Consider the following 19,087-nt stretch of genomic DNA (forward strand, 5'->3'; position numbering starts at 1 on the left):
CAATCTTGTGGAGATGATCCACAAGCCCGTTGAACACTATAATGTGCTCTAGAAGATTGAAGCCTTCCTGCGTCTTCAGCCCGCACAATTACCGCTTCAGATACAATCAGTTGGCCAAGCTTTTTTGACATGTAAAGCTTTTCCAAATTCTCCCATAACTTAGGTGCCTCTTCTTCTTCTTCCATGACATCAAACATAACAATATCTGCAAGACATAGCCGAATCGTGCTAACCGCTTTCGATTCAATGTCCTCCCACTCGACATCTGTCATCTTCTCTAGCTTCCCATCATTTCCTTTCAACGTCTTAACTAGGCCCTATTGAATTAGGATGTCCTTCACCCTAATTTGACGTAAGGTGGAATCGCTCTTTCCGTCAAACTTGTCGATGTTGAATCGGGTAGATCTCGATTTTATCGCCATCTTAGATTACACCACATTTTTTGGTGTAGCACTTCACCTCGAAAGAGAATCTTTCTACTCCCAAATATTGCTCTAGTTGCGATCCAGCCACAACACCCACGATCACTCCAGTCGGCCTCGACGATAGCTCCAACCTGAGCTTTGATACAACTTGTTGAGAAAATCTGTCGGGCAAATCCGATTTGATTGTGCACAAATTAACGGAAAAGTAAAGAAGAAAACACAAGCCACAAGATGAACACTGAGGTTTATGTGGTTCAGCACAATGCCTACATCCATGTGCGAGAATATAATCTTCCACTACGAGAAAACAATATACAAAAATTACAATGGATTAAACCCAAAACCCTTTCTTTGCTTTCTCACTCAAGTCCGTACACCGAGAGTAGCACAGGAGAAAACCCAAAGAAACGACCCAAGAGATAAACCCGAGGAGAAAACCTGAGAGGAACCTGAGAAGAAACCCAAAGAAAAAACCCTATTTCTCCACTCTCTCTCTCATCTTTTTTTCTCTCTTTCCTTTCCTTCCCCTTAAGGTAGCCGAACACACCCCAATAATCTTGCCGCCACCCTCTCATGTATTTGGGAGAACCTTTATGTCTAGGCTTTCCTGGAGCAACTTTCTATTTTCGTTTCTTACCTTCCCACCACAACTCAAGTTACTTGGGAAATAAGGCAACTTTCCCAACATGATTCATATTCAATTTCATTGTTTCAAATTGTCCGATTGGTTTGAAAAAGATCATTATTCAATTTCATTGTTTCAAATTTTCGGATCAGTTTGGAAAAGGTCACCATCATTTTGACATCATATATGAGCTCAGATGAAAGTTCTTATGTGCTCAAGACATTAAGAACTTCCATCAACATTCCCATGGATTGACGGGCTCGAACTTATGTAGAAGTGATCCTATAGTGGTAGCTTTCGGAAAATGATATTTGCGCTACTTTTCAATCTAAAGGACTTGCTAGCCAATTTCGCAAAAAGCCATTTTGCGGCAGTGAGGATGGTCACCTTCGTAGTGGGTTTTGTCTTATTCATTTAATTCATCTTAGGTGGTCGTTCTCTCCTGATAAAATGAGCCCTGAAATGGCTTCTGAGAAATTGCCCCTAGCAAGTCCCTTTATATAATGGTGCTCTTTTTTTCTTCTAATTGACAACTAAGTTTGTTCGAGAAATATGACCACCTATAAATAAAGACTAGTCTTATTATAAAATATGGGAGCCCCGATATCTTTTCCTACTTTTCTTTTTCTTATTATGGTTTCCATGGAGTAAAATTTAGTACATGCGGCACATGCTTGTGATATAAGCCATTCATTTGAGATACATGAAACCTAAATATCTCCTTACTAGAAATATCTCAAAAATCACAGACAAGGGTTAAAGGATGCACCATGATGGTGGAGGTAAGACAAGTTTACCTCTTTCTTGATAGTGATTGTTCTTTCACTATCAAATTTAGCTGTCTCTAGGTTGACAAAAGGAAGCTAATGCACCTTACACACACACACACACACATATATATATATATATATATATATATATATATATATATATATATATATAAGGGATTTGCTAGGCAATTTCGTAGAAAGCCTTTTCCCAGCTCACTTCTTCAAGGGAGAACAACCAACTGAGATGAAGGGAGCGGCGAAATGGCTTTCTGTGAAATTTGGCTACTGGCTGAAAGCCATATTGTGGCTAGTTTTTTCAGAAGAGAACAGCCACCTGAGATGAAGTGCTACTGATCTTCGCATTATCATATATGTTTTGATAACAAGATGAACCCACCTTGCTTTTTCCTTTTTAAATGGCTGTTGAGAGCTTTTTGGGAATTTTTACAGCCTTTGACCATTGGTTCGATTATAAAAAGAAAAGGTGGGTTTGTCTTGCTATCAAAACATGGTAGTGCGAAGATGAGTAGCAAATGTTGAAATATATAGATCAAACTTGCTAGAGTCCATCGCAAAAGGCATTTCAGGGATGTCTGTTCCATGTGAGAACAGCCACACAGGCTCACTTTTCAGCAGATATTGTCTTCATTCACGAGGTGGCTACTCTCACATGCAACAGAGGATCTGCGAAATGCCTTTTGCAATGGAAGCTAGCAAATCCCAATATAGATATGTTATATAAATAAGTTCGCCGTCCTACTTTTTAGGTTGTAAATAAAAAATAAATTCCTAAGTTGTGATTTATATCAGTTCTTCAAATCTTATATATAAAAACTTTTAAATATTAAATATTTATTATTTCTCTCTCTAACTGCACTTGCCAATGTATTTATCTATAATGCCTCTATCTCCCCTTCTCTCTTAAACTTAAACACACCAACCTTCCATGTTTTCGACTCCAAATCTCTTTTTTGGGCATGTTGTGGCTTACCCTTTTCGCTAATATATTATTATATAAAGGGAAGCCCCTTCCCACTGTTGAGAGAATTACCATACACTATCGACTTTCTCTAGCTACTTATAAATTTTAGCTACTAATTGTTGGATTTTGTTCCATTAAATGAGTTTCAAATCTTCTATTAAATTTTGAACATGTATCTAATAATGATGAACATTGTATATAGAGATTCATGCACGATTCTTTGAATTAGGATTCATGTATGGCTCTATATTTATTGAAACATTAAATGTTAGAAGTTTCAATGAATGTGGAGATTCATGCATGTCTCTTAAGGACTTGGAATTTATGGAGAGTCATCTAGAGATTCATGCATGACCTTTATGATTAAGGATTCATGTATGACTCTTAGAAGACTCACCTATAAATACATGAATCCATTAATGGTCACCTTTAATGGGTGTCCTTTGGGTTGCTACTTGAACTCTATAAATAGAGCCCTCATTCTAGCATCCAGAGAAACCAAGAAAGGAAACTACTCTAGAGCCTCTAAAAAAAAATAGAAAGTATTCAATAGAGAGCTTGCCTTATAGGATTGTTGAGTGGTGCATTACAACAATCTATTCTCCTGCTCCTGTGGTTCCTGGAGGTGGTTCGGTTGTGTGATCCTTGCACTGGAGTTGGGCCGAATAACACTTTAAGGTGGGCTTTTAAGGACGTACGGTAGTATTGCAATCAAGACCGTTATTAATCCATTCTCCATTCAAGTCAGTATAATTTTATATTTTTGCACTGTTTTTCATTAGTAGATCCATTGTTTTCAACCGCTTGCTCCAACACTAATATCCTGCCATGTTTTGATAATGCAGAGATTCACTTTGTTTTACACTTCTCTGTTTGTCTGCTGGAAATACTTCGGGAATTGTAATTCCGACAGCTAGTTAAACAATATAAAACAAGTTGAGTTCGCCTGATTATCAAAGTGATATATTCCCCCGCATTACTTCAAGAACAAGCCCCTCTTGTGTATTTAACTATTTATGACCATAGTTATCAAAACGTGATTTGGCAAAAAACTGAGACGGGAAAATTTTGAGTTTACTGAGGTATTAGTTCAAAAAATGCAGATAAAATAGAAATACAATTAAAAATGCGTTTAAAATTTTGTCCAAAATATAGTGGGGGTAAAGTTGGAAAGTTCGCCAAAAAATGCGTTTAAAACTCATTTTAAGCTTGTTTAAAATATTTTCCTCAAAATTACTGTAAAAGTTTTAAATGGATTATTAAACAGCAAACCAATAAAACGAGTTTTTTCTCAAAAGAAAAAAAAAATGCCGTTTAAAACGGAGTGTTGCTAAGTATGTTTATGACTACTCTTTTTACACACTAGCATGGGTGGCATGGGGAAGACAAGAGGGTGAATATATCATTTCCCTTCTCCAAACATGTTCAACCCTATATAAGTAGCTTTTATTGTTATTTTTTTGTGTTGGCCTTCATTTCTCTCTTAAACTTTTCTCATATCTCTCTCCTAAGAAATCTCCACATATATATCTCTCACCCATAAAATCTACCCATATTTCTCTCCCCACTCTATTTTCTATGGTGATTAAGGGGGTTTCAATCCAAAAATATAGGCATTTTGAGGTATGCCCCTTGGTTTAAGGTGCATCTCTCCAACTTCTTGCATTCCTCCTCTCCATGTAGATCAAATCTATTTAGTTGGCCCTAATGAGTGGTCAGGGATCAAGATCCAAAAATCAACCGAATAAGAAGATCCTAACCATTTGATATAAGGAGGAATGCTAGACTCACAAGAGCCCTGCAAAAAATAAGGGAAAGGGCGCCCTCATTGGTCAAAACCAACTTAGGACGTGCAGAAAATCACAGTCATAACTGCCATAAAGCAGTTTTTGACCAATCAGGGCGCCCTTTCCCTGTTTTTTTGCAAGGGCTCTTGTGAGTCTAGTGGGCCCTAATGAGGGGTCAGGGATCAATATCCAAAAATCAACCGAATAAGAAGATCCTAACCATTTGATCTAGAGACATTTGACAAATGAATGTGAAGCATTTCTTCTTTTTTCCTTAGATGATCCATAATCGTGCGGTGGAGATTGGAGCAGAACCAAAACTTGGATTAGCAAAGCTTTTATATGGGGTCTGCATGTATGGTTGAACGTATTTGTGAATAAATATAATGGGGCCTACTCCATTTGATGATCCAAATCAGTCATTTGTTGGGCCCAATGTAAATAGATCATGCCCTCAAAAATCAACTCCACGTGATGATCCTAACCCTCTGGTTTGTAGAGATTTCTATAATGGTTCATCCCTCTAGGATCAACCATGGAGATGATTTTCGGGGCACGACCTATTTCCTATTTATGTTGGGCCCAACAAATGAATACTTTGGGTGAAGGGCCAAGGTCAAAAAAATCAGACGGACAGGATGGCCTTGAAAATTTGATCTCTCGCCAATTTGATAACTGAATGGATTTATTTCCCATCTATAATATGAGGAATGATAGATGCAAGGGCCCTCTTTATGCAAGGCCGGAGAAGGGCCCTTGAATAGATCCACCGTCATTTTTAAAGTCGGTTGAGAAACTGAATTCGGTTGCACTTAATGATGTGACCATTCGCCCCCATTTTAACGTGATTTAACGTGATTCGCCCCCATTTTACACCTCATGTTTTGATGGAGTGGGCCCACCATTTCCACCCAAACCCGTGCATAAGGTGAGGCCTACGATTTTAGATCTCATGGGATGGGCCCAGCGTTTTACACCTCTTGTTTTTATGGGATGGGGCCTTGCATTTAACACCTTAGCTTTTGGTGGGTGGGGGTTACTATCTCTACCCAAACCTATGCATAGGGGCCCACCATTTTACCCCTAATGTTATTGATGAGGTGGGGTCCACCATCTCTATCCAAACCTAATTAGGGTGGGCCCCACCATTTTACACCTCATGTTTTGATGGTGTGGGGCCAATCACTTTACAGCCATGCATTGCATGGGGCCAGAATACTAGTTTGTACATTGATCCATGGTGAGGCCCACATGAGATTAGGGCGAACCCCAAACTTAAATAATCCGTTGTAGTACTGATTGTCAATTGTTTGAAGGATTCAAAGGTTTCGTTTCAAACATGGAAACATCCGTAACTCACCCGTTTCTCTCCTAAAAAAATTTTCCTCTTTTAAAGGGTCTGGAAGAGAAGACTGACTTGGGGAGAAAGACAAAAAGGGGTTCCTCTCTACATACCCTACGAACCCTAATCCGATTTCTCCCATCTCTCTCTCTCTCTCTCTCTATCAATTTCTCAATTTTCTCATCTTAATTTCAAATGGGTATTGGCCAAATCGTTTTAGATCCATGGGAATTATCCTTCTCTTAAAGGGTTTCTGATCTCTCAATCGAATTCTAATCGACTTATGATCCTTTACATGTCCTTGCCCCTGCCTTTTCAACAGAAAGGCTTCTCTTTTTGTCTACCAAGAGATAGATGGGATAAGGAATTTGCTAAATTGCAGGCCGGGTAATCAGGGTTTCTCAGGGTTTTCTGGTTTTTGATCTCTAGTAAAAGATTTTATTTTTGTAGAGTGAATAGGGTTTGAGATGGATTCTTCTCAGGGGTCGACCCTGACCACCAATGTAGCGGAATTCGTCGATGGGTCTTCGGCTAATCGTAGGGTTTATTTTGTGGATTGTCTGCCTGTTTATGTTAAGGAGCTGATCGCTGGAGGTGCTGCCGGAGCATTTGCGAAGACCGCGATTGCGCCGTTGGAGCGGATTAAGATACTCTTGCAGGTCTGTTCAATCCTCTCTCTTTGTTTCTATATCCATATTTTATGTAATTCATCTTTGATCACTAGCTACTTTTAGATACTTTCTATTTTGAATAGTTTCCATTGTGGTTATATTGGATCAGCACTCAAACATGATATCATGATAGCTGAAATTAAAGTAATCTTAAATTACATTAACAAACATATCTGGATTCAGTTCTCTGGAATCACCCGCAAATTTGCACCAATTTGGTATCAGAGCCTAGGATTTGCATTAATTTTGTTTTATGGAATTTATTGCGTTGTTTTAGTTATGTTTGGCAAACATGGAAAAAATTAATGGAATCCTGGTTAATCTAGTGTGAGAGGAGGACTGAAAAAAAAGGGAAAAAGTATTTAAGGAGGGATTTTTTCCCTTTTTTTTCCAGCCCCATCTCTGGTTGCCAAACATGCCCTTAGTTTTTATTTGTTCATTCATTTGATTAAGTATCACCATTTAATTAGTTTTTATTTGTTCATTCATTCAATTAATTAAGTTTTGCATTAGTGAAAATGGCTGACCTGCCAATTACAAATAAACATACTGCCGAATAAACCGAGGGATGGAATCTCGGACTCAAATCACCACGAATCAAAGAGTATCTTAAACACACAAGTTGAAGAAGGTTTGGAAATTAAGGCTGCCTTCGGCAACCATACTCTTGATTCCCATTCTGGAATTAGGAAACGGAATGCATTATGTGAGTGCTCCTGAGTCCTGACAACAGAATTACGTTCAGCAAATTTACATCCAATAATCAATTGTTCTCTTTTTTAGTATAACGATGTTTGGCTGTTACAAAAATCCCATTGATCAAGTAGATCCTAACCATCCAATCAAATGGGCTTTGGGTTCTTGATCCAATAGTTCAAATCATTTGGCCAACATTTTTCTTCTCAATAGTGACCCAAGATATGAACTGTGCATGCCACTAGGTGGATGATTGATTCGAAACAAGGTGGGACCAACCTAAACGTGACATAAACTTCCCTTTTTTTTTTGAGATGATGAGTATTATTAAATGAGGGGAAAAATACCCCGCCGACGGAGCTAGTCAATACATTAAGGAAGAAAACAAGATACAACAAGAACAAGAAAAAGCGTCAAAGGGGGAGGAAGTCAAATATCTCTGGCCTATCCTTGGCAACCCGGCTTTGGCTAGCCTGTTAGCCTCAGAGTTTGTGGTTTTCTAATATGCTGATAGGAAATAGACGATCCTGCTACCCGGTCCAATGCGCACCAGGGATGTAAAATAGTCCCATTCAGCCATCTAATGACGTTAAAGGAGTCTCCCTCTACTATTAGGCGATCAAATGAGCTTCTATCTATAAGCCTCAGCCCAAGGAGCACCGTTCTAATGTCTGCTCTGTTCGAATCCACCATCCCTAGAGGACCTAAGCAAGGTTTTAAATGTCGGTTTCGGCCACCACTGAAACCGAAATATTTCGATTTCGGTGGAAATTTCGGCCGAAATCATGTAAAAATTTAACAAAAATTTCGGTTTTCTTAAAATTTCCACCGAAAAGTACAAAATTTCGGTAATTTCATTGGAAATCTTTTCATTTCGGTGTAAATCTTTTACATTTCGGTAGAAATATCGTAAATAAGAGTGAAAAACGAAATTTCGGGGAAATCATGTAAAAATCCGATTCAAAGTAATTTCGGTTTCGGTCCAAATTTAAAACTATGGACCTAAGTAGGTTAACGACGTCACCCCTTGATCATCTCTTAGGAGGCCTCTTACTCCAGCTGGACCATGGTTGCCAATGCTTGACCCATCGAAATTCAACTTCAGCTTTCCCAACTCCGGCAGTTCCCACACGCTAGAGGGGGGCTCCCTCAACCTGCTCACTGTTGTTACAAATTTCTCCCCAACCATACCGGAGATCATAAGTCAAGACGGATTTGAAACTTGGGAGGGTTGTTATGTAGGCTATTAACCTTGGTAAAGACAAATTGTGACCTTTTTACAATGCTCTTAAACACCTTGACATTATTTTCCTTCCACGGTATCCAAATGGTAGCTAGAAGGACCACCCTCTATAGAATTTTACATTTTTTCCACCAAGGTGCATAGAACTAGCATATTTTTTAAATTCAAAAAATGAAAAAAAATCATGAAATATCCATACTTTCTTAGAACTAGCATATCCATATTTCATGAAATATCCATATATCATGGAAAATGACCAAAATGCCATTATCTCGTAGAAAATAACCAAAATACCCTTAACTCCTGGAAAATAAGAGAAACAGAAAAAAGACAAAACAATTCTAAAAAGGAAAAACTCCTAAAAACAATTTCCTTATCTCATATAAAATTCCCAAAATATCCTTATGTAATGGAAAATTGAGAAAAAATGAAAACAATTCTAAAATATTTCTAATATAGGAAAAACATTTCTTAAATACTCGTGTCATGGAAATATGGTCCTTCTATGAAGCCAAATATTTATTGTCCCGCTGTAGATAGGCCAACAACATTTGTTTATTTGGACACAATTGAGTCCACAAACTTCTTGGGATAATAGTAAAAATTGGAATGTAAAACTTTTTAGGATTTACACTCTCCTATTACTTTATGTATAATCCATTTTAGCAGGGCTCAAAATATTTATTTATACGGGCCCACAATTGGTGCCCTACAAACTTATGGTAAAGGTGAAAAATTAAAATGTAAATTTTTTTAGGACTTTACCTTCCCCCCATTTCTTCACCACTAACGTAAGACTTCAAAGCCCTGATCACTCTAAAATCCCTACTGAAGCCCATGCTTGAAGAGTCTTGGGCATCCCCAGTGCCCACAATTTGCTGGATCACCCTTGAATGACCCACAGTCCGGGAAGTCCCTAGAAGATTTAAAATCCTGCGCGACTAAACCCCCTAGTTCCAAGTGAAGTTTCACTATTTTATGCGTATTAATTAATAATAATAATAATTTTGATTTTTTATTCCAAATTTCCAATTTGATTCACATGTACTTGTACATGTTTTCCAGTCATCGAAGGGATTCTTGTGCCTTTTTTATGCTTTTTATCTACCTTATCTTTTTCTGCATTCAATTTCATCTCTGCTAAGCTTGCAAATAATACTTCCATTATCAGAACCCTTGGTTGTTATGGGCCTGTGGCATTTTAAATAGATATTCAAGTGTGCATCTAGCTAGTCATTTTGTTAACTAGTGTGTTATTTTATCTATTTTTCAAGCTTATGAAATATTTGTTATATCATACACATTTGGCAATTTTCTGGTGATTAGGTTGTCAAAGTGCTTTTCAGCCTTTTGCTTAGTGAAGTTTTGCTGACTTACTCTGTTGTTCAATTATTTTATTCTGTACTGTCGTATGTTTCGCACTCATGTCTTTCATAACAAGCTAGATCTTTCTAATTCTTATATCGTAACATATATAGACAAGACCTGAAGGATTTCGTTCCCTTGGGATGTTCCGATCCCTAAAGAAGTTGATGGAGCATGAGGGTGTTCTAGGATTCTACAAGTAAGGTTGAAACTAGTTTAACTTTAAGAAATTTTCTTTTGAGAAATGTTCTGTCCTGCAACCAATTACTTAATGTGCTTTTGTTTTATCTACCAGAGGAAATGGCGCTAGTGTTCTTCGGATTGTTCCATATGCAGCATTGCACTTCATGACATACGAGCAATATCGATGTTGGATCTTGAATAACTATTCTGCTTTGGGAACAGGACCTTTTGTAGATCTATTAGCTGGTTCTGCGGCTGGAGGAACAGCAGTTTTATGTACTTATCCCTTGGATTTGGCTCGAACCAAACTTGCTTATCAGGTAGCTTGCTGCGATCTTATTTTCAGTCTTTTCTCTATGTTCTTTGATAAATAACAAAACTTTGTAGGTGTCGATTGTTCTATTAATTGACTGATGATGTACCAAATTATGTATTATAGATTGTTTCAGGCTAAAATCATGCATGTTTGGCTTTTATTTGGATTTCATAGTGTTAGCTGTTAGTTACTGTCTTGTTTTGATTTCAACATTGTATTTAGTATTTAATGCTACCTCATTGCCAGTAAGACCTTCCCTACTTTTTCCTCTATCAGATAGCACCGTACTTTTCTCCTTCAATTCATTGAAAATCCTAAATGAGTTGTCATTAGAGCTCCATCCAAAGGATATGGTGAGAAGTGCAATGATTTTCCATCAACTGTCTTATTAAATGGCATAGCTTTTGACAGGGTCAAATCACTAGAGGGGCAGCTAACTAACATTCATGCACATCATGTGTTAAAACTTAAAAGAGACCTACCTTATTTTAAACGACTTTCCTATCAGATGTTCAACCTTGTCGAAGGACCTCTGAATGTCTCTAGGCCACTCAACCTAGTTGGTGTCATTGAGGTATACCCCAAATGATTGAGACAATCTTGCCTTGAGTAGGAACCCAAAGCACATCCCCAAAAACCTCAGTTCCTCTTCAGCTGATTGGAGGTTGGAGTCTCCATCACTAGATCCCCCACTTTGGTAAACTTCTTACAGTACATTCATATGATTCAAAACCCGAACCCCTTCAACTGATCTCAGTTTTCATCTAAGATCGATAATACATGATATGTGGGTGATCTAGTGATGGATAATACATCACTAGATCCATGGCGCTTTGGCTGCCCCTAAACACTGACCGACCAAATTCCTGATGACTTGAAACAAAAACATCAATCATTTGCTAGGCTTCCTGTGTACTGGGATTAACGTCTTTTCCCTGAAGAAATCATCCTCTGCCTGGTGAATCTGTCATTTTTTAGGGCAAGTGTTTTTTTCCCTATAAACCATAGTTCAGAATGATGAAAATACAGTCATTCATTGCAGCAAATCTTTGCATTTGTCTTTCAAACCATATGGCACTTCTCCTCTAATGAACTGAAATCCAGCTTTTTAGGCCTAACTTTACCAGTTATATGCAGTATCTGAAACAGATGGACTCATCGGAAGTCTCTAAAGAGCATTCATTACATTCACATGAATTCTTGGTAAGAGATCAATTTGTGATTAGATTGTTGATAGTTTGTGGGAATCGAAAGCGGGCATCGAAGGCTCCCGGGATGGTCGGAAGAGGGACTCGTGAAGTCATTGGAGAGTCACTGGAGAGTCGCCCGGAGGTCACCGAGGAGTCACCGGGGAACTGTCCGGGAATCGTTGGGGAGTTGGGCATCGCCGGGAAATTGTGTTTCACATAACATTAAACCGCGGTTCCCAAAAGTAGGAATCGAGTTTCCGGCGAATCCGAACCAGGATTCCCAGTTTTTGGGGATTCGAGAAGATGCCTGTTTCGGATCCGAGAACCCGGGAATCGAGGTTCCTCACTCCCGGGGAAGAATCCTGCTTCCTTGGTTTGTGGTGCCTGTGATTTCATACAAAAGCAACCTATGCGGAGAGCAACTTTAATCTAGTATTTTTCTTTTGTTGCACCCCTCTCTTTACCATTCAAAAAACGACCAGAACTTTATTTGCCAAGCTATCCAAATTGATGAGATATAGCAAGGTCTCTCTCTCTTTTTTTCTTTTGTTAAACTAGCTTATATCAGAGGCAAAGAATAATAGTGTCGCTCTGCAAAGCAGGGGTAAGGCTGCGTACATCTAGCCCTCACTAGACCCCGCAATGGCGGGAACCTCGTGCACTGGGCTGCCTTTTTTTTTTGTTAAACTACCTTATAAACCCTCTTGATGCTAGTAGTTATTCGATTTTGGGTTTTTGAAAGTAATGCAAATGCCACAGGAAACCAAACGTTGAAGATATTTATGGTGCCTAGCATTGAAAAGAAACCACAACTAGTACTAACACGTGTTTAATTTTTGTGGTGGATATTACGTGTCTCAAGCACACCTGATATGTGCCTAAGACTTAAATCCTGTAGCCATTCTACAATGGCAGTGACAACTTCTGTTGTGTGGATCTTTGCTTCTTGCTCTATCTGGACAGTATATATGCCTTGGTATTGAAGTTCTTTTTTATTCCTTGTGACTGTAGCTGACAGGTACTAGAGGGAGATTTGGGACTGGTACGAGTTGTATTCATGCCCAGCCTGCTTACCATGGTATAAAAGATGTCTTTAGGAGTGTCTATACAGAAGGTGGAGTACGCGCTCTGTATCGAGGAGTAGGTATGTGATTTCTGTCATATTCTTTGCCTCCGATATTATGGTTGTAAATCATATTCTTTCTATACATTAATTGATAATACTGTCGATTTTGTTTCAGTAACTGCTATCAATTTCTTCTCCTCTGCACTCACTTTCCTCACCTGAAAGATGTCAAATCACCATTTATAGCTTAAATGATCATTTTAATATTAAACTGGATTTAAATCGACGCTATGTTTAGCAGGGAACTGTAGGCCCTTAAATTAAGGGAACAATCTGAACAATTATGTTTGATCTTGAGAACATCAAAATAAAATCTGGTATCAAAATGTTATTTTTGAGTGTCAAGACCGTATTAGTTATTACCTCTCAAAAGACCGTATTAGTTATTAAATCTTTTAAGATGATTAAAATGTTTGTTAGGCAAAGTTAGAACAAATCATATACTGGCAGAAAAACACCAGTGGACTCTAAAAAACAGAAAGTTATGAGTGTTCATATAATGATTTTATCAGACAATTTAATGAAGGCCAACAGTCTTAGCTTGTCAACAAGAAATGGGAACTGACGAACCAAGAGTATTAGTGAACTTATTGTTTTTTATATGACTTCAGTTATGAGAAGCAGATGGTGACCTTGATTGGAATGTCAAATGTGGGATATATATCTACTAGTATATAACGCCCATGCTATGCATGGGTGTAAAATGATGGGACCCGCCCCTTCAAAAAATGTGATGCAAAATAATGAATCCAAACTAAGAATAATTTTAAATAATTCACAGTAAATCTGATGGGGTGGATCCACCATTTTGGTGAGCATGTGCCCATGGGATTTCGATGGTTTGGAAGATGGATGAACTTCATCATTTTTCGGCATTAGTCACCAATACCCAAACCTGTAGATCAACCAACATTTCCAAATATCTGCTAAACAGGAAAGTAAGTAGTCTAAAAGAAGAGATTTTATATGGCGTAAGCCCTTATAGTCCTGTATTTTTCAAAAAGTACTATACGGACCACCACATCGTAGGATGATCCAAACCGTCCATGTGATGGAACACAACGTAAATAGGTTGTGCCCCAAAACTCATTTTCATAGGATAATCTTAGGCTCTTAGCCCTTCGATCTATAGATGTTTCTTTAATATGCAGTTCCTCTATAGATCGGAGGGCTGAGATCATCCTATAGAATGATTTTTTGGGCACATCCTATTTACTCTGCGACACATCACATGGACGGTTTGGATCATTCTATAGTGTGGTCCGTACAATACTTTTTGAAAAATATGGGACTATAAGGGCTTACACCACCATATAAAATCTCTATCAGTTATTTCCTTTGATTTGTTGGCCTGTATTCCTCTCCAAAAATAATAATTAAAAGAAGAATGTATTAGCTGTAGGCCGGTTGACTTATACTTGGTGCACGAAGAATCATCCTCGCCCTTTTGTCCATTCATAAGTACGAGGTGAAGATTCTAAATAATCAGTAGGTCCTGTTTTTGGTGCATACATATAAGCACATAACCAAGATTCAGTATATGAGTTCTATAGAAGGATTTTTACAGAATGCATACTATAAAAAGGGCTTTTCAATGATCTGAAAATGTGAGTAGTTACCCGAGAATACTAGTTTCAGTTAATAGATATGTTGTTCATATACTCGAGCTAACATGAGTTAAGTGGCTTCCTCTGTTAGATGCTTTCTATTTCAAAAAGAGAATACCTTGGTCTGCAACGATCAGTAGTAAGAGAGTTCTTCTTATGTCAGGTCCAACACTAATTGGGATACTCCCTTATGCCGGTCTAAAGTTCTACGTATATGAGGAACTCAAGCGCCATGTCCCTGAAGAACACCAAAAATCTATCCTAACACGTCTCTCTTGTGGAGCTTTGGCGGGTCTGTTAGGGCAGACTTTCACATACCCTTTAGATGTGGTCAGGCGACAGATGCAGGTATTATTACCTAATGGTGTTCCTTGTATTAACTTTTATACTTATAAAACTTCTTATCACGGTGTTGAAGGAATTATCCCAATGCAATGGGTATCAACTTTTGCATGTGATTCTCACTATTTGAGGTGTTGGATTCCTATTTTTCAGGTTGAAAGTTTGCAGTCATCTGTCCAACAAGGTGATCAGAGATTCAAGAGCACAATGCAAGGGCTTACTACCATTGTCCGTACTCAAGGATGGAAGCAGTTATTTGCTGGTCTGAGCATCAACTATGTGAAGGTAATGAATAAGTGTTGCTTAACAACCACTTTGTTTTTTCCAGAAATCAACCTATATGACTAATTTTTCAAAATTGTAACCAAATTGCCTTTGCTTTTCAAGGTATTCCCACCCTATTCTTGTTCTCTCTAACTACCTGCAAATGGACTATTCGGAACTTCCACTATTGAAATTGTTTCCCCCCTTCAAAAAAGCCATTTTTTTGGCTGAGCACCATATAATTCCTTAAAATCTCCACATAAATAGTTCATTCTACTTATATGGAAATAAACACACGAAGTCAAACTCCCATTTTTCTAGTTTATAATGCTTTGGGGCTGTTTGGATATGTGGATTTTAGAATCCAGGTTTTAGCTTGAAAGCGGTGTAAAATTCTGGATTTTACACTCCATTATCCCGGATTTGAAGAAATCCAGGTTTTAGAAATCTGTTCCCCATCCCGAGATTTCTAAAACCTGGACACAGGGGACACAAAACGACGAACAGTTTCCGTCTCTCATCTCCCATCCAGGATTTTGAGGAAATTCAAGATGCTAAAATCCGCATATCCAAACAGCCCCTTTATTTCTTGAAGGCTTCTAATAGAGAATTTAGATGATTTTTCCCATAACTTTTGGCACTTACACCACCATTATTACTACCTAGAGGTATGACCAAGCTAATGAACTTCTAAACTTTACAGATTGTTCCTTCTGTGGCCATTGGTTTCACTGTGTACGACATGATGAAAACTTGGCTGCGGGTGCCTCCTCGGGAGAATACTCGATCTGTAAGTGCATAAAGCATGATTTGCCGTTACTGCTGAATGTGACAAGGCGAAAGTGTGTGGCTCCAGACGCCTTAATTGACTCTGGTTGGTTGATCTTGTGCGAGCCAGTGATCGTGATGAACATTTATCCCCTGAAATTCTCAAAGAAAGTAACTGATATATGTAACTACAAATCTTTATGTTATGACGGTCAACTCATTACAAGTGAGCATATGAAGTCTTTATAAGCATTTCCATAATAGTGTATTTTTGCAAAACTTTAGTAGCAATGTTTAGTTTTTGTAGATTGCAATAGTGGGGAAAGCAGGTTTTCTATGGCTCGAAAAGTGTTTAGTTTTTTGACTCACAATCGGTTCTCAAAATCCAAAACAAACAGGGGCCTTGCTGTTGGAAACTATTCCTGAATCGTAATGACTACAATACAATTTGGGTAGAACAACCATGCCATGATGCTTAATTCTAGAAGGCTTTGTTCCCACCCAATTCTTTGAGGTCTCTTGAGGATGGTTATTTCCTGTTGGTATAGGTAGATTATCTTGTTCTGAGAGTTTGATCTCACTTATCATTGTAGATTTGTTTTTCCTTGCTAAAAGAAAAAAAGTTGCGGTTTTCATAGGAAATAGATCTTTGGTAATGTTTATAGTTATTAAATATCTTATACATTTTAATTCATCTTTGGCTATTAAAAATCTTATTGATGTAGATATCTTTCTGGGCATTAAAATTTTACATCATGGCCTCTGTTTGGATATCAGAATTTTTTGGTTCTTGGGACTTTTGTGGAATTTCTACAGGAAACCTACGTTTGGTTGCTGGTTAAATAGTGGGCTCAAAAAAATCCCACGAACTAAAATAACCCTGTATGAAACCCAAAGCTGGAAAAAAAATATCAAGGAACCAAAATAATCCCGCACGAAATCCTAGGAACCAAAATAACCAAAATAAGAATTTTTTTCTTCACAACAGTTCAAGCAACCAAACAAATCTCGCAGGAAGTTTTTTGCCGGGATTTTTTCTCCCACCATAGTCCGGTCAACCAAACACGGGATTTTTATTTTACCGGGATACTTCCAAGGAGTTTTTTTCCTACCAATCTTCCAGGAAGTTTTTTGTTCCACAAAAGTCCCAGGAACCAAAAAATTTTGGCATCCAAAAGCTCTGATTCTATTTTACCACACAAAAATTCGGTCATAGAACCATGAGTTTCTCACACGTTGTTTTCTTGTCCATGGAAAAAAGGACGATGACCCCATGAGTCAACATCACCTTTTGTTTCTCCAAGAGACTTTTTTTAGTTCCTATATTATGTGATATTTACAGCACACTGCTGCTTCTCTTAGAACCAACAAGCTCCTTTTGTTTCTTCAAGGGAAAAATGTCACCCTTTTTTCAGTTGCCATATTATGTGATATTTTTAATGCTCTGCTTCTTGGGTCTTGGGACCAATGGAACAAGGAAAGAGAAAGAATATTAAAAAACAATCCCTCCCGACCTCTAAAGATGTATACTTTTTTGTTTTTCACAAAACTCCTTTAGCATGCCAGCAAAATGGAAAATGAATTTGGGTTTTGTACATTGAGAGATGATATCGTTGTAGAAAAATGTCAGCAACTCTCTGATTGTCTTTATGGGTTGAAGAAACCACCCCCACACTTGCATTTCCAGCCTTCTGGCTCATAGTTTGCATATTGAATGCCCAAACGGTCGGTGGTTGTGGGCACTTGTATGGCTTCACATGGATTGCACCTTCCACACTTGTGATCACAGCTTGGTGGTCTGGACCCAAGAGTCCCAAGCCCTTTAAATACTTCTTCATGCACTCTCCCTTCCATCTTCTCTCCATTGAAACCCTTAATAAAAATGAAAAGAAAAAAGTAAATAATCAAAATAAACAGACCCAGAGAGAGAGAGAGAGAGAGAGAGAGAGAGAGGGAGAGAGAACCTGTTTTGATTTCCATCCAGCTTGAAAGGACTGAGGAGTTTGGCCTGTATTTTTAATAAAAAGCACAGAGAAATTGAGTGTGTTAGTACTGTTTTGCTCAAGTCTCAACTTGAGTTGCTTTGGGTAAAGGCAGACAAAGGAAGAAATTAAATATTAAGTGAAAGATGGTAAGTATATGTTTGCTACTGCAAAAAGCTACATGGCTTATCTTCTATATATGTAAAAAGCTGATAAATGATTTGAGGTAAAAGTTGGTGAATAGAATAATAAGTGAGTTGTGGTAAAAGTTAGAAGAAGCGTCTGTTATTCAGCTTTCTACCAAAAATGAAGTGAGATAAATGGAGCCTTACCTTGAGCATCATTTGGAAGAGACCTGCTAGTTGCAGAAACCCAACTCATGATTTGTAAAACTGTTATTAGAACAGTCCAAACTATCTTCTTTTGCTCAGCCCACATGATGATAAGATGATGAAGACTATAATGATGAGAGAGAGAGAGAGAGAGAGAGAGAGAGAGAGAGTTTGAATCACTTCAAGAGGAATGATTGTCCCAATATATCATAGTAAAGTTCCAAAAAGCTAGCAACTTTACTTCTTCCTCTCTTCTCTGGCTTGTTTCTTCTCCTGGGTTTTCTCTGTTACTGATATTGCTTCACATTCAAGTAATTTAAATCCCCCAAATCTTTTCTTGGACAATACACTCGAAACCCATATGATCAAGCATTCAAGCCGTTTTCTGTCTCTTCAATCTCCTCTCTCTGTTAGCTTCAATCTCAAGCCACCCTCTCTCTCTCTCTCTCTCTCTCTCTCTCTCGCTCTCTCTGTTTAGACAGATGGTCAATTTTCAGTAGTCTACATAAACTTGTGCAGGAAAACAGTGTCCTTTTATGGGTCTAAACCTACGCCCCCTATGTGCTGAGAATTTAAGAGAAATCTCTTGACTGCAGAGCCATTCTTTCAGCTACAGTAAGAAACCAAAAAACCCATTTGAAAACCATAAACACTACCTCTTCGATACAAGGAGTTTATGGCATTTCCATTGCATAGATGATTTAGAAAAACTCTGTTAGTCCTCGGACTAACAAAGTTGGTGACTTTCCCTTCTCCTCTCTTTACATGTACAAGAGTGCAACATGGTTGAAAAATCCTCACTTCAATCACTGAAAAATGCGACATAAATTCAGCTCCTACAATTGGATGGCTAGGATTGTCGGATGAGATTGATCTTATTCAATGGCACTTCATAGATGCACCTTATGAATGGTCTAGATTGTGTTAATGTCATGTAAATGGATATTAGTTCAAACATTTATCATTGATTCAAGTCCTATTTGTGGAACCCTTACAATCATCTAACCATAGTAAGTTTTTGGACCATGGGAATCAGTTGTAGCGCCCACTACTTGGACGATCTAGATCAAT

At 38.1% G+C, this 19,087-nt stretch overlaps 2 protein-coding genes across 3 annotated transcripts; one reads left to right on the forward strand and one right to left on the reverse strand.

The window, feature by feature from the left end:
• Positions 1–5,910: 5,910 nt before the first annotated feature.
• Positions 5,911–15,930, forward strand: LOC143846060 (Mitochondrial substrate carrier family protein). Of its 2 annotated transcripts, XM_077354470.1 has the most exons (8): positions 5,913–6,318; positions 6,414–6,590; positions 10,020–10,105; positions 10,202–10,409; positions 12,607–12,739; positions 14,492–14,676; positions 14,824–14,955; positions 15,638–15,930. In XM_077354470.1, the coding sequence occupies exons 3-8, from the start codon at positions 10,050–10,052 to the stop codon at positions 15,734–15,736; spliced, it is 813 nt and encodes a 270-aa protein (XP_077210585.1). In that variant the 5' UTR covers positions 5,913–6,318; positions 6,414–6,590; positions 10,020–10,049; the 3' UTR covers positions 15,737–15,930. The 2 variants fall into 2 exon arrangements, with proteins under 2 accessions (XP_077210584.1, XP_077210585.1); XM_077354469.1 differs by having other exon boundaries at positions 5,911–6,590.
• Positions 15,931–17,238: 1,308 nt separating this feature from the next.
• LOC143891656 (EPIDERMAL PATTERNING FACTOR-like protein) lies at positions 17,239–18,122 on the reverse strand. Its single transcript, XM_077396201.1, has 3 exons — positions 18,017–18,122; positions 17,667–17,710; positions 17,239–17,574 (listed from the first exon to the last, which is right to left on the reverse strand). Exons 1-3 carry the CDS (start codon positions 18,120–18,122, stop codon positions 17,350–17,352), a joined length of 375 nt encoding a protein of 124 aa, XP_077252316.1. The 3' UTR covers positions 17,239–17,349.
• Positions 18,123–19,087: the final 965 nt, after the last annotated feature.

Source organism: Tasmannia lanceolata, unplaced genomic scaffold (genome assembly GCF_043159265.1).
Source record: "Tasmannia lanceolata isolate RefF3 unplaced genomic scaffold, GAP_Taslan_0.1 ptg000015l, whole genome shotgun sequence".
NCBI classification, from domain to species: domain Eukaryota; kingdom Viridiplantae; phylum Streptophyta; class Magnoliopsida; order Canellales; family Winteraceae; genus Tasmannia; species Tasmannia lanceolata.

Coding starts and splice junctions, on each gene's coding strand:
- LOC143891656 (XM_077396201.1), bottom strand. CDS start 18,122: ATGTGGGCTGAGCAAAAGAAGATAGTTTGGACTGTTCTAATAACAGTT. Junction 17,711..18,016: donor TCTTCCAAATGATGCTCAAG/GTAAGGCTCCAT, acceptor TTAAAAATACAG/GCCAAACTCCTCAGTCCTTT. Junction 17,575..17,666: donor CTGGATGGAAATCAAAACAG/GTTCTCTCTCCC, acceptor ATTTTTATTAAG/GGTTTCAATGGAGAGAAGAT.
- LOC143846060 (XM_077354469.1), top strand. CDS start 6,399: ATGGATTCTTCTCAGGGGTCGACCCTGACCACCAATGTAGCGGAATTC. Junction 6,591..10,019: donor GGATTAAGATACTCTTGCAG/GTCTGTTCAATC, acceptor TAACATATATAG/ACAAGACCTGAAGGATTTCG. Junction 12,740..14,491: donor CGCTCTGTATCGAGGAGTAG/GTATGTGATTTC, acceptor TTCTTATGTCAG/GTCCAACACTAATTGGGATA.